General features: G+C 49.3%; 1 protein-coding gene across 1 annotated transcript in view; it reads right to left on the reverse strand.

Moving 5' to 3' along the window:
• CDH23 (cadherin related 23) overlaps window positions 1–12,391 on the reverse strand; it is a 195,356-nt gene that overhangs the window by 85,829 nt on the left and 97,136 nt on the right. Inside the window, exons 10-11 of the mRNA XM_027720948.2 lie at window positions 3,158–3,270; window positions 1,062–1,250 (exon numbers count right to left, since the gene is read on the reverse strand). Coding sequence (XP_027576749.2) covers window positions 1,062–1,250; window positions 3,158–3,270 — 302 coding nt within the window. The remainder of the gene's footprint in view (window positions 1–1,061; window positions 1,251–3,157; window positions 3,271–12,391) is intronic.

Genomic DNA, 12,391 nt, shown 5'->3' on the forward strand with positions numbered 1-12,391 from the left:
GGGCCAGGCGGAGATGTTCCGTTTCCCACTCCTTGGTGCTATCACATCATTTACCTGAAGCACCAGGAAAACATCCTGATGATGTTTTGCCATGGTCCTAGACAGGGCTTGGAGTAACCTGGTCTAGTGGAAGGTGCTCCTGTCCATGGCAGGAGGCTGGAATGAGATGAGCTTTCAGGTCCCTTCCAACACAAACCATTTTATGATGCCATTTATTCCGACAAACCCATTCCCCTCATCTCCCACTCAGCCCAAAGAGGAATAGGGGCTGCAGGAGCCTGTAGCCAGAGCCTTTCCGAGGGATTTCGGAAAGCTCACCATGAGGTGTCAGCACTTGTTTGAGCAGACACCAGGCAGCGTGGCAGGGTTGGAGGGGACTGGCACACAGAGGCAGCCAGACGTGAACTGCACAAGTCAAATAATCAGAGTAATTGAAGGCTGCGAGCCCAGGGCTGGAAAACGTGCTGCAATCCCGAACACGGCACGGATCGGCGCGTGACGAATGGGAGCTCCATTAATACGAGGGAGGAACAAGCCTCCAATGCTCCTGGCTTGTTTGCAGTGATGAACTGGTATCCCAGTCCTCCCATGCTACTGGGCATCTCCTACCCCCTCCCTGACAGCGGCAGCACACGTCCCTCCCGGGGCAGAGAGCCCAGAGCTCCTGTCCTTCCCTCCCCTGGCAGGTGCCCTGTGAGCCCAGCAGAAAAACTCCTCCTTTTCTGAACCAGACTAGCAAAGCACTGCCCGACAAGAGCCCTCAGAAGCAGGCGGGAATCAGCATCCCACAAAATCCTATTTTCTGGCTCTCAGGGGCTGTACAATCCTGACTGCATTAAAGCTCATACCGTGCCTGGGCCCAGGGGAGGGAATCTGCACTCGAGGTACCCAGCAAGCAGAGCAACGCCAGCAGTAAGAGCTGAAGAAGTGGGTGTCAGGACATAACCATGAACCTTGTCACAGGCTCACCAGTGACTCAACCTCCCCTGCACCCCCCAAAACCACACCAGTGTTACCCCGCAAAGGAGAAACAAAAGCTCCCGCGGCAGGGCATATCTCACCTCATCCTTGTCCTGCACCTGGATGAAGAGGGGAAGGGCAAAGCCCACCTGGGCCAGCTCTGGGATGGCCACGCTGTACTCGGAGCTGTTGAACTCAGGGGCGTTGTCGTTGAGGTCAATGACCAGGATGTTGAAGGTGGTGGTGACGGTGGCGTTGGAGGGTGTACGGTCATCGTTCAGCTCTGTCCCCTGCCAGGAGAGAAACCAAGGGAGCCTTTATTTTTCCAAAAGAATAAATGTAAAAGAAGGTGTGCGTGGTGCATGTCGTGATGAGAGACTCCTGCAGCTTCTTCTTCCTCTACTCTGCCATGAAAGGACACTCAGTTGGCTCTGACACTGCTGACCCGTTAACAGACAGAGATGTTAGACCAGCTCTCCCACCACCCCTGTGTCAGGCCCACAGCACTCTCACAAACCTTCCCAGGGTCTTAACATTTCCCTTGGGATGGCTGTGGCCAAGTTCTCACTTGCCCATATCATCTGGGGTCACACTGAAGGACAAGAAGGAGCCACAAGCATTTAAACAAACAAACAAACAAAAAAATCCCTTGTGAGATGCAGGGGATAGACCACAAAATAAGGGAAGGCAGGATGGAGCAAAGGGCACTCCTGTTCTCCCCTTTGCAATCCCCTGAGGTGGGACCAGCAGTAGGGAGCCAGACACCATAGTACTACTGAAGGGACACAAAACTAGGGCACAGAGGAAAAGAAGATTTAGACCTTAAAATAGGTTTGGCAATATGTGTCTAAATACAGAGCTGAGTCATGACTCCGCATCACACCTCTGTCTCAAGAAGGACTTTAATTTTGCCTTCCCAAAAGGAAAGAGTGCAGATTTTATTGCCAGAGAAGCAAGACTCGTGAAACAGCCTTTTCAAGCCGAGTCCCTCCTCTTGTCCTTTGGATAATCTTGCTTTGCTGTGGGCATGGAAAAGCAATGCTAACACGACCCACACGGCTCATTGCTATTCACTGCTTCTGCACACAACAGCAGAACAGGCTGATCCCAATGAGGAGCAATCCAGCTGTATTTTCACTGCGTGCTCCAGGACAAGAACAGCAGAGAACATTTTGGGTCCTGGGGATGTGGGACACAGAGAGCTGGCACTTGCAGGAGGATGCAAAGTTTGTGGGGAGAGGAAATAGAAATCTATTGGATCAACAGAATATGGCTGGAACTCCATTACCACGCAGGGAGGAAAACGGGCAAGTTTTCAGACTCACAAACCATTCCAAGATTAATTTTTGTCCCCATTAAAATCAGAAAATCCTCCCTTTCTCCCTTTTTGAAACTATAAAAGCCCAAAGGAAGAGATACCAGGGATGGAGATCTCTTCTCCATGCACAAAGCCCCAGTATATGAGCTGTGCCCAGGACCAAGAGGGGTGATTTCTTGTCCCTCTGCCTTGGCTCCAACAAAGCATCACACTTGCCAAAAAGAGAAGGCGCTGTGTTGGCTGCCTCCCTCCCAGTCAATGACCGTTCCTATGCTGCTGCTGATTTTCCCCCACCCCAGCCCAGAAGAATCCATACTTCTAAATGTGTTTCCAACCAGCTGCCCAGCTTGGTATTGATTTTAATTACAGGGCTGCGAGCAGAGCCAGGGAGCCGCTCTCAGGTGGGGCTGGAAAACCATGCTCCAGTGCCTTTCCTTGACAAGGCAACTTCCAGCATCACGCCCTCCCTGTGCCGGGCAGGCACACAAGATGCCTGCTGACATGACAAAATGTCATGTTTATCCAGGGCTTTGTGGGGGGAAAGGTGGGAGACAGGAAAAAAGAGTCACAATTTAAGTGCCTGAATGTGTCTGGTGCTATTTGCAATCCCAGGTATCTGGGACACAACCACAGGCAGAGGAGGTAGGACACCAAAAACACCCTTATACGTCCACACAGACTCCATCATGTTTTGGGCCACCAGACAAGGGGGTTGTGTTTAACATCTCACTTGGCTTCACCAGCACATCACGGCTCTGCATGCCCATGAAAGCAACGTGTCCCAGGCTTGCTTCCTCCTCCTCAAAGGAGTTGTCCCTAGGCAGGATGCCCTCCCCATCCTGCTCCTCTGGTGTGCCTCCCTGCTGGAGGAGATCTCACCTTCACTGTGAGGATGAATCCAGAGCTGTAGAAGGGGTTTTCCCGGTCCAGGGGCCCGTTCAGGGTTAAGGCCCCGCTGATGTAGTCCAGTGCAAAGATGCTGTTGGTGTTACCTGAGGAAAAATAACAGGCAGTGTGAGCACAAGCACAGCTGATCCCGAAAGGTGCTGGGGGTAATGCAGGGAGGGAAGCAGGAGGACATGAGCTCCAAGCTGGGCACAGGATGCAGTGGGCTCTGCAAACCTGGCACCTCATCCCAGTGTGCTTTAAAATGTCATGGCTGTAACAGTCCTGTCCTCCTCTCACCTGCCCTAGCTCAGGGCTGAAAATGGGGCTCTTCTTTCATCAGCCAAAAGTTGCAAATGCTGGAGGCAGCTGAAGAATTTCAAAGGGCTTTAGTTATTAAAATATGCAGCAGCAAAGCTGAAAGAAGAGCCAAAACCAGGTGCTCCCCTGTGAACGAGCACCTGCATTCACAGGGTACCATGACCCCGGCACAGCATCTCTCCTAAAATACAAGAGTTCAGGGACATCAGTCCAGGTTAGTCAGAGGAAGGTGCAGACAGAACAAGCTCACAGGTAATTCTCCACATAACAAGCAGTAGTTTAACTGTGGGGCCTCTTGCCAGAGGATGCTGAGGATGATACAAGCCCATCTGATTTCAAGGAGAGGCTGCGGAGGTTAAGAAAAGAAAAAAATTCTGTCAAGTAACAGAGAAGCCGCACACAGCTCAGGAATTTTCTTAGCTGGATTATTTGGAGCCAGGGAGAGTATTAGCAAAGTACTGTAGGCACTTGCCCTGCTTTTATGCTCCTGCCAGATTTGTTGACCCCATGGCCCTTTGTTTTCATCTGCTGGAGCCAAATTTGGCCCCTCTGCCTGTCCTTACATGCAAGTAACCAGAGAGGGTGCCATGGAGGGCTGGGCTGCCTCCACAGACCATCCCAGCTTGACTCCTCCTCTAGAATTAGACACCCAGAGAGGATTAAGAAACACTGGAGTATCATGGCCAGCAGATGCTAAAGGGACTAATGTCCTGCTGTGGGAATGACTTTGTGGCAACTCCAGGTGCTCCCTCTGTCAGCCAGACAAAAGCAAGCAGTTGGTATGTGGAGCCTGGAATACCTGACACCAGCCTGACACAAAACCAGAGGAGGCTGCTGAATTAGTGATGACCGAGGAGGAGGTTATATACAGGTATACAGCCACCCACACCACTCCCCCCATCATCTCATGGCATCCAAAAAGCCCTGATCCAGCCCCAAATGGGAGCAAGGAAACCCTGCAGGTACGCTCCAGTCATCCCAGTCAAAAATAACCAAAAAATAAATCCTGTCTTCTCAATACATCTCAGCGTGAAGGAAACTCACACAGCATTTGTCATTTCCCTGGAAGGGAGCTGCAAGACAGATCTGCTGCCACAGAAAGTTGTTTCCCATCACTCAGCATCCACCTCGCTCCCTCCTGATCCCTGTTTGAGCAGAGTTGCACCTTTCCTGGGATGGCCAAAGCCTCCAGGTCTGTCCATCCTGTCCCTCTAATTCTGGGAGCCACCCTGGCCTCTCCTCTCTCTCACAGAGCCTTGAGTGCCATAACACCTTTCTCCCCCATTACCAAGCTGTTACAGCTTCCTCTCGGAACAAATTCCTCCCGTTTCTGTCCTTGGTCCTCTCTTCTCTCCATCTGAAAGGCCCCATTGACCACTCGCCAGCTTAATGAACTGGCACACGGCTACTTAAAATATTAGCAGCAGTCTTGTTTTTTTTTTTTTAATCTTTTCCTCCTGTACATGAAGATCTCTAATCTTCTCCCTTGGACAATTCCCCTCTTTCCATCCTGACTTCCCACCTTTGCTATGTAATTTACGGCTGAGTCTTTAGGAAGCTTCTTCCAATATCAGCTTTGAAGGACACTCCACGAGATGGATTGTACTGTGCTGTGAGGCATTTAAATGCTCCAGGAAGCCAGGCTGCCAACGTTTCTGCATCGGGGCCATCTCCCCCTAACATGAAGTGTAATGAAATGTGGAGACCAACGGAATTTAGTGGAATTGGGTCAATAGGACAGGAATTTGACTAAACACAGCACTGAGTTCTGTGCCCTAAAGATGGTTATGAATTTCATATTTGAACACAGTAATTTTTTGAAGGATGGACAACTAACCTCTAGACCCAAAGGCCCCCCCAGGATGCACATCGGAGGCTTTTCTCTAGCTCAGCCTCCCCAACACTATCAGCCATGCATTTGATGCCCACTGGGGTGACCTTTGAGCTCCAGAGAATTCCTGGTTTTCCAAATTAGTCTCTGAAGGGAAAGTGGTGTGTCCAAACTCATCCCTCAGAGGCCTTTCCTAATCTCCTCTACAATACCTCTCCAACCACCACTTTGTTATCCCTGCTGAAGCACTCACACTGCCAAACAAGGCACATTCTCCCAAGGTATTTTCTTTGCAAAAATCTCTCTAATCATCTTCACATGCCCTCACTTTCCACAGAGCAAGGGGGAAAAAAACAAGGTGGGGGAAAATTAGCCAATTTTGCCTTTCTTCCCCCCAGTCTCTCATTCTGCCCACTTCTATTTTAGTTCTCCTCCATCCTGGCTCTCCCATTATCTTTCCAGGAACTAGATGATCTTTAAGGTCCCTGCCAACCCAAACCACTCCAGGATTCTGAGGAGACCAAGGACTTCATTTCTATGCCTCTGGTTTGAGAAGGGAGCCCAAGACTCTTCTCTGGTTTCTGTGAAACAGAGGCTTACATGTTCTCCACCTCTTTCTCCATCTAGAAAAGGATGTGGCACATTCACAGAGAACCTGGTGATCCAGCTCCATTGCAAAGAGTAAGCAAGGATAAGGAACAAACAGGTCCCTCATCAGCAGAGGAGGAGCTCTCCTTTTGAGTGTTAGGACAGCAAGGATGCCCTTAAGGAGAGCAGGGCAGGAAGCAGAAAATAAATGTGAGGCTGCCTAGGAGGCAGCATTCATGGAGAGGGACACCTCATGGGAAGGCAGACTCCACTTCTACCTCTCTGCTACTACTGCAAACTAGGGAGCTGGACACTGCACAAGGTAGGGGACAGCAGGAGAGACCAGAGGTGGGGTGGAAATTAAAGGATGGGAAGGGAAAGGCTGAGCAGCAAAAGGGAGCACAGAGAGAAGGAAAACAAGGCAGACAATGTTTAAAATACTCAAAAAGACAGAGGGAAGGTGTGAACAATGACAAGAAAATAAGGATGAGCTTTGGGGCTGCAATATGAATCCATTTCTGGCAGACTTGTTGCTCCCACCTGGCAAGGAACAGTCTTGTTCACAACATACAAGCCCAACTCCTTGTTATGGGTAAAAATAGAAGGAAAACTTTCCCATCTGTCTATCCATGCACAGATACAGGAACAGCAGCAGCTCCTGCACACAATCCACAGCCAGACTGGGGACTGGGAAGGCAGGGACTGACAGGATGCTTGGTTGGGAGCAATGGAATGGATCGCAGTGGCCCATTCACAGTGTTTTCCCAGGCTCATTGAGGAACGGATGGTGGCATAGGCATCATTTTGGAGAAACACTTCTATAACGAGGGGTTTTATAGATGAGGGCCATAATGTTTAATTGCCCTCAGCCAAGCTCTCACAGTTTAAAAAGGCCATTAAAAGTACTGGCTCAAACCCAAAAGGGGGGGGAAAAAGAAAAGGGGAAAAAAAACGTCTCCTCCTTCCTCTCTACCCCTTTGGCCTTTGAGCGTTGTTCAAATCCCTACAAGATAGAGATACAGCTGATGCCCAGCTCTAGTGAAGAGCTACCATGCAGGAAAGTCCCATGCAGGAGAATTTTCCTGCCCCCCTCTACACAAAGGGCTGCTCATATCAGGAAGCTGCATCCTGGAAAGGCCCGGGGCCTGCTGAGCCACTGAACTTGGAGCGGATGACTTTCATGAGATGTGAAAGGGGAACCCATCACACACCTTGTGCCGGATAATTTATTAATCAAAATGTGCTCCATCAGGGCTCCTCAGCACTGAAATAGATGCTGTTGGATGTGGTTCACAGAGTCAGCAACAGACACAGTTATTATCGTACAAATAGCCCATCAGCTGCTGTGACCACCTCGCTGCTCTTCACCTTGAGTGTCTGCCCCTGGGCCGTATGCAGGGGAGCCAGGGCAAGTACCTTACCCTGGGCTTAAATTCAAAGGCAACAAGTTATTTCCACAGGAAAAGGGGTTATTACAACCTGAGCTGTGCATGAAATCAAGATGCTCTACGAAACAGTGAAACAGTGCCTGTTTCTCCTGCTCGGGACTTTGGCTTGCTGTTCTTCTCAGAAGGTGCAGCTCTCTGGGCCAAGGGATCCGCGCCCAAAGCTGTGTGCTGGCACTCCTCTGCATGTTTTTAGTATCTTCCTCAAAAGATTTAATTGTGTGTTCCAGCACGAGCAGCAGAACTTCTGATTTTGATGAGCCACAAAAGCAGCTCGGATTAAATGCTCGCGCGGTTTCCTTTTTTAGAACTGAATGTACAGTTCAAGGAAATAAAAGGAGACAATTATCACCTGAGGTGCAATCCCACTCCCAAATTCCCTAGGAGCTGTGGCCGGGCCCTAGAGAGGAGAACAAAGCCTACAGACCTTCTGCTTTCAGTGTAATTCTTCACACAAAAGGATGCTGCGTTCTGGACCACAACCACCATTCTCGGACCATTCACCATTCCACACCACCAAAAATGTGCTTTTTAACACAAACCTTGCATCTCCAGGCTCAACACCTTTTCAAAAATCCTCCATTAAAAGCCATCTCAGAACCAGCTTTCTCCAGCGCTGACATGAACAGAGACAGTGTAGGTTCATCCTACTCCAGTGGTTGCCAATCCCAGAATGGTTTGGGTTGGAAGAGACTCGTTCCAATGCACCTGCCATGGGTAGGAACACCTTCCACTAACCCAGGTTGCTCAATTGTGAATACACATTAAATCCCAAGAAGTTATATAGGAAGTCTCAGAAATTAAACAGAAAATACACTTTTGTTTCCTACTTACACATAAAAGGGAATGTATAGTTTTAATTACCAAAGGCCATTTGCTAGGGGACCACCTGCCACGCCAACCATTATCCCAATCATATCTCTTCCCAGTGATTTCTGGGTTGCCAGGGAGCCAAAGCTAGATGCCAATGTGACGACAAAACACCATTAGGAGCATGGAGGAAGATGGGGAGCAACTGAGCCAGGAAAAGAGGGACTGTGACCACACCATCATCTCTGCTTTGTGCTGTCTCATCCCCTTGCACTGGCAGGGTGGGAAAAACAGCTTCTGATGGATAGCTCAGCGCAAGGCACTTTTCCACCCATCAGCATGTCCTCCTACAGAAATGTTCTGCTGTGATGCCTGCCTTTAAATCATGCTGTAAGGCCCTCCCAACAGGTGTAATTTATGAGGACTTCAACACCCTGCTAGTTCACCAAGCGAGTCGAATGTGGGAAAAAGCTGGCACAATGCAGACAATGGGAATACTAACGTGAGCGGGTCCCATTTCCAAGGATTCTCCCTGATGTCCAGTTTAAGGGACTCAGGGCGCTGGTTTGCTTTGCCCCTGTCTTCGTTATTAAGTTAGGTCCAACTATAAAGGGCAATGTCAGCAGCTGAGGGCTTGGAGACTTCTTTGGTCACTTAACCTTGCCTCAAGGATTTGTTCTGCACTTTCAAAAGGAAGGCATCGGGGCACTCTGGATCTGTTAAGACCATGGGAAACATGTTCTGAGAGCTACTGCACTGATTTTTATTTATATAAATGTATATAATTCATATATATTTATTTATTTTATATATGACATTTTATTCCTTAGCAGATAATCCAGAAGAAAGGTGGAGGACAATTCTTTTCAGCTTCCCTCCCGCTTTTGTAACTTACACTTCTATCGCATTGTGCAGACAATGATTTTTAATTCACCCTCCCCCTGGGATGCACCAGCTTTAGGAAGGGAGCACTTTGCCAGAAACTGCATCAGTCTCCTAAATCAATCCACTTTGGGGGAAAATAAACCCCACTGTAAGGGTTTGTGGATAGCCCTGAGGACCAGCTCGCTGACTGAAAGCCTCACGCTCGCTCCCCTCTCTCCTGAAGGACTTTCTAAGCCCCAGGAAGGACGTATGGATTGCCCTTGTGCAATCCCCCATTGCCCATCCATCACCACACCTGAAATGTGTCAGGTAGGCAGAGACTGACATTCGGGACCCTTTCCCCTGGGTTAACCCCTCAGTGCCCGCACAAGCAGCACAGGTCACCTTCACATCCTCATGCTATCCTGGAAATCAATGAAGCCCAAAGTTTACCACGAGAGAGCTACATGTGAGACAACGCGATTTCCTAATAAAAGCTCGCGGGCCAGAGTCTCCTTCTGCCTATTAATTAAATTGCTGTTTAACTCACGATAAAAATTCTTCCTTTGGAGAGCCAGAGGATTCCCCGTGCCCCAGGCGATGTGCAGCGGCAGCAAACGTGAAAACACAGTGCCGACTGCAGGGCTGAACCTGCCGAGAGCACCAGGGCCCTCCGGCTTCCACCGGGAAAATCAATCTCCGTTAGCCCGGAGAGTTCCCCTAAATGAAAAGTCTTATCTAGAACAGGTCGTGTTATACAACAAGTCACTCGCTTTGCCTGGGAAATGAAAGATGATGAGGCAGAGTCCCCGGTACAGAGGCTATCTCCATAAATCTGCCAAAAAGGAACTGTGGATTACTTTGCTGGATTAATTATCTGTCCTTCAAACAGAGTCCTGACCTCAGCGGCTGAGCATCTCCAACCTGTCAAAGCAGCTGGGGAGGGAGGGCTTTCACAGGGCTCCGGCCATGGGCTGCCTGCACCCATGGGAAAAGCAGCAGGAACGCCCCTCAGAGCGATGGGAGCACTGGCACTGATCAGCCCGTTGTCACGAGGGGCATGAACTGAGAGGTTTTAATTTGGATGTCTTCTTCAACTGGCCTTTTCCAAGGTGGTGAGCCCACTCCTTGTAAAGTGTGAGGCAAAAAAGTACATTTTCCTGTGGTTGAAACACTCTTATGGGAAGGAAAGGGGAGAAACAATTGAATGGCTTTTCTCTATTAGGTATGGAAATTATTCCCAGCGCATCCAGGCAGGCTCACGTGCCCAAGAGGACAACTAGCCAAAGCCAGGACACAGCTAGACCAGTGCTCCTCCAGCACTTCAGCCTTAACAGCTTTGTAAGCTGGCGGCATAAAGTTAGATCTCAAGTCTTATTTTATGTGGTTATGGTTAATCTTTTAGTTTTATTATGTTCCTGTCACGAGAGGACCTTGCGCTGGAGATGGCTGTATAAATAAGAGCTGCTGCAGTACATCCCAAGGGATGGAAACAGATAGGACAGCGGCAATTCCAAATTAATTTTTATACCCCACCTCCAAATCATACCAAAGCTTTAGATACTAACACCGAAGGAATGATAAATGGCCGGGTTTGCTTCTCAGCTCTCTCACTGCTGTACATTCAAGCCCAAAAGGTAAAATCAGACCAGCTAGATGCCAACCCTGTGCCCAAAAACTTGGGAGAGACAGGGAAAGGCATCATCCTTCCCTGCAGGGAAATGGGAGCAGCATCACTGCCACCTCCCCTCTTGGGAGGGAGCTGAGGAGCCAGGTATAATTACTACCTCCACTGGCCACTTTCACTTTTGCTTATGGTTAGTTTCTAATTTAATTTGCTTCCCCATTCCCATATGTTAGGGGGGTTTTCTTGTTTGGTTTTTTTTCAGAATTGCCATAAAAATTTTCCAGCTCAGGCGCAAAAATGCTCGCTGACCTTTACCATCATGATTGAGGATAATGAGAAATTAATTAGGCTTTACCTGCCTGCCAAAAAAAATGGCCTGCCTTGGGTGAGCAGGATTTTGGAAGTGCATTAGATGCCAGTCCCGTGTCTGGACCCTCAGGTCCATCCACAGGCTCATCCTTCCCACCACCCCTACTCCACAAGACCCTGGAGCTGACAGGAGAAGGACTCCTGGTCAGTTAGGATAACACTCTGCAATTCCCATGTTTGGGAAAAAAACATAATAGTGCAGAGTAGTTTAATCACTCTTTGATATGTTCTGCCTGATTCTCCCATTCAAGAGCTGCCCCCCACCAGGCAGAACTGGGGGCAGGGACTGAACTCCTGGCATACACAAGCAGACTCAAGGCTGTTTGCAGTGATCTGCCTGCATGTCTCTCCACATTGCACTGTCACCCGGATCCCAGAGCATCCTGGTTCCCTGCCACTACCCCACTGCCCATCCAGGATGGCCAGGCTATTTTACCATTCCCACCACAATTCAGCAGCCTCTGAATTAGACTGATGTTTCAGTCCTGTCTCCAGTGAAAAAGATCCTGTATCAGCCAAAAGAAAGCCCCTGCTGCACTTTGGCCAGTTGATACCCACAATCTGGGAGAATCTCTCGAGTAAATTGCAGAGGGAATTAGAGGAATAAATAATCCTTGCATCTTCAAAGGCAGACCAACATGGGCACTTGCAGCCAGGATCAGTGGACTTGAAAGTCAGAGTGAAATCACCTTGACCCCTGAGGTTGATTAAAGAGGGTTTGAAATGGTTGGGCTTTAAGGAACAGAGACTGGAAAATTATTTCCACACGTGTAGCTCAGAGGAGCTGCCAGCCAGCACCCAAGCATGTGGCACAGCAGGGAGGGGAGGCACTGCTGCCATTTCTTGCTGGGAAGAACCCCCTCAAAAGCAATGCCAGGAACAGGATTATAACCCAGACCCACCAAGCTGGTCCCTCATGCCTGGGTTACCCTGAGTAGTCTGCCTGTCCTCATCAAAGCAGTGTGTGAGAGCAGCCCAATGAGCATCAAAGTCTGCCTTGGGTGTGGCAGAGATCGCTGATCTCAAGGCATCTTAAATGAGTCACATCCTACCCCAAAAACTGGCCTCTCCTTACAGCAGCTATGTTTTATCTCGAAATGCCTGCCTGGATTGCCCTGCTTCTGGCTCGGTTGCTATCAGCAGAGGTCCCCAAGCTATGGAGCCAAAGGAACCAAGCACTGCCAAGTGAGGATCATCCATGGGGATCCATGAGGACCCATGCAGTTGCAGTAATCCATTCACCCACCCTGGGAAGAGTTCCCGGCCTTCAGAGCCAGTCTGCAAAGGCAGGATCAATCCATGTGCCCGTCAGAAGGAAAAACCCACCATCATTTTAATTAAGCTTCGTTCTCCAGCTCTGCACCCTTATGGGT

This window comes from Pipra filicauda, unplaced genomic scaffold (assembly GCF_003945595.2).
Source record: "Pipra filicauda isolate LSUMZ 115617 unplaced genomic scaffold, ASM394559v2 scaffold246_size1145428_pilon, whole genome shotgun sequence".
Taxonomy (NCBI): domain Eukaryota; kingdom Metazoa; phylum Chordata; class Aves; order Passeriformes; family Pipridae; genus Pipra; species Pipra filicauda.